The sequence below is a fragment of the Trachymyrmex cornetzi genome, unplaced genomic scaffold (assembly GCF_001594075.2).
Source record: "Trachymyrmex cornetzi isolate Tcor2-1 unplaced genomic scaffold, Tcor1.1 scaffold1232, whole genome shotgun sequence".
Taxonomy (NCBI): Eukaryota; Metazoa; Arthropoda; class Insecta; order Hymenoptera; family Formicidae; genus Trachymyrmex; species Trachymyrmex cornetzi.
The window spans coordinates 4245-7133 of NW_017295798.1; the positions used below are offsets into that span (position 1 = coordinate 4245).

Below are 2889 nucleotides of genomic sequence, written 5' to 3' on the forward strand. Positions count from 1 at the left end.
TACCCTCAGAGCTATTTAGTTTACATCCACCTTTTCAGAGGGCAATAGTGCGCGGCAGTATTTCGTGGTTACAGGTTTTAGGTCGGCATTGCCTCTCTCAGGTTCCTCTCTGGCTTTACAGATATACTTTCGTTCGTTTATTATGCTTTTCCGCGCTTTGTATATTCAAACTAAACGCTTCAGTTAAACTACCTCTCCAAGCAGTAGCATTGGAAGCAATTGGAAATAAGGTGGAAGTGTAAACCTGTATTAATGACGTCATACGTGCTATTGGGACACATTTGAAGCACCATGTGGACCGGTTAAAACAACGTTCCAAACGATTCGAACCATTTGTAGCGCCAAGTGGACCGCACCCCTTGTCACTCAATGGGTTTGTTCGCGTCGCATGCTCCAATATGTTCCAATATGCTCCTACCATAGCTCCTACTCACTCCAACGCGCTTGATAGAGTGAATAGGAGCTATCGTAGGAGTATGTTGGAGCCTGCGACGCGACAAACCTAATATCAGCAAATTTTGAAAGAAAAAAAGAAGCATCGTCTCTAGCATTATTGAAAATGTTTCGCCCTTATGAAATAACTATGGCAGAAGAAATAGATAAAAATATTGATTGTGCCGAAGCTGCCATATCCTAAATATTGTCAAAAGATTTAATTATAGATAGTGAGAAAATAATAGCAAACATAATTGGTGTCAAATGTTTATTAGAATGTTCGGAGTGTATTGAACAAATTAATAGTGAACCAATTTTACAAAGTATACAACAAGCGATTGACTTTGCAGAAGTATCTTTTGCTTCATTTTGCCATGAAATTGACATACAAAAGATATTGCGAAACTATTTAAATGTGGAAGCATTTTTAACACCAATTATGCATTGCCAAACTTTAAGAACATTTAATACAAGAAACTGCACGATCATTTATAACAGTGAACGACAGGTATGGCATATTGATTTTTCCTTCTTTTTGGCGGACTCATATCAGATGGCACCACAATCAACGGTGGTACAACAAATTACATGGGAGTTTGAGGCCTGGATATAGTTTAGAACAGTTTCTGATGTTATATATAGCCGAAATAAGACGTTATTTTTTCAAACTTTTTAAATAACTTTATAATAAAGTATAAGCGATGGCTAAAATTCGTTGGAGGTCACTCAGAGTCATGATCTTGACAACATAGGTTAAAGTCATTGGGGGAATCCCCTAATCCAAAGATTTGCCGAAACTACTTACTGTGATATTGCGATTCTGACGTCAAACATTAAAATCAAGCGGAAGTATTTAGTTTCTTATTGAATGAGGAATTGGATTATATAAGGAAAGTATTTTCAAGTAAATCACTATACGATAATCTACAAGATTCAATTTATTTTATCACGAGAAAATTAGAAGATATTGTAGTTGATAGCTATAAGTCATGCATGTTGTTGATATAATAAAACATTTTATGTTAATATAAATGTGATAAGTTAATAACAAATGGATGAGAGGTACAATAAAAAAATAAGAGACAACATAGAATATACAGTCAGCAACTAAAAGATTGGAACACTTTTTTAATGGGTTTCGGAATGCAGCCTATATTCCCAAGCTTATGGATCCATAAATAAGAACCAATTACACGGTAAACAGGTTGCATTCTGAAACCAGTTGAAAAGAAAATGTCAAAAATTGCAACCTTTTAGTTGCTGACTGTACATAATGCATATGTTTGAGTACTCTTTAAAGAAAGTGAAAGATATATGCAGAAGTCAAATATGTCTATACTTATTGCACAATATGTTATACACAATAAATAAGAAAAAGTTGTTCTATCGCAGATTATATATAATTCATCCCTTATTCTAAAAATGCGTACTATTTGGCGCTTACAACGCTCGCGAGCATTAGTTGTCCTTGTTCAATATTTAATATATAACAAGGATGAGACGATTCCATGAATGTCAAGTGGAACGCATTCTAAATTGTTTGGTTTCTTTCATACAACACTTTTTATTAATTGATATTAACAATATAAAGACTACGAAAGACCTGAGCTATCATAAAAATAATGTTACATTTAACCACACACATTACACACTATTTTGACTGCCTGAAGCCTATCACATGATAAAAGAGATCTAAATAAACTTACTATTAATATAAATATACTATTATTTTGTAGCATTACATGTATCAGAGTGTAAAGTCAATTCTTGTAAATAAATTCATATATATATATAAAAAAATATGTAAAAAAATAAAACTAAAATTTTGACTATGGACCGATCTCACAAACTCTGATTAACCTAATCGATCAAGTGTCAACCACAATTGATCAATTCTGTTGAATAGCAAACGCGATTGGTTAGTTATAAAATAACAATCGGTCGATTACAGTAATTGGAATTGGTAAGACTGGCCCTATGAGGTCAAAACAGTTTATAATACATATAATAAAATCTGTTTAAGCAGGCATATCTTTGTAAATAGTAGCAAACATTTTTTGCATTAAATATAATGTCAAGATAATATAAAATATAGGTATCTTTGAAAAGTTAAATCATGTATCTATATCAGGACATTTGGATTAATTTTCAGATTAATATGTGAGAACTATCCGCCTCACTGAATTTCACTCTAGAATTATAATATAAATCTTCTATGCCTGAAGCAACGGACATGCGAGACTTAGAACGAGTCATAAGTTCACCTATTTCGAGATCTCGATACCTAAAAAATATAAATAATTAGTCTGTCATGTAATCACAATTCATTTATTAAAGCATTGCACTATCACATTAAATACACTCATACGCAAAAAAAACGGGCCACTTAAAATTTAGCACTAATTTTTAATATTTTCAAATAGCAATAACTCAGTGAAAATTCATCGTAGCGAG

The 2889-nt window shown here is 32.6% G+C and overlaps 1 protein-coding gene across 4 annotated transcripts in view; it reads right to left on the reverse strand.

Moving 5' to 3' along the window:
• Positions 1–1391: 1391 nt before the first annotated feature.
• Positions 1392–2889, reverse strand: part of Kap3 (kinesin associated protein 3) — a 70742-nt gene continuing 69244 nt past the window's right edge. For all 4 annotated transcript variants that reach the window (XM_018521798.1, XM_018521800.1, XM_018521799.1 and 1 more), the window contains one exon: positions 1392–2719. In XM_018521798.1, coding sequence (XP_018377300.1) covers positions 2584–2719 — 136 coding nt within the window. In that variant the 3' untranslated portion in view covers positions 1392–2583. The remainder of the gene's footprint in view (positions 2720–2889) is intronic.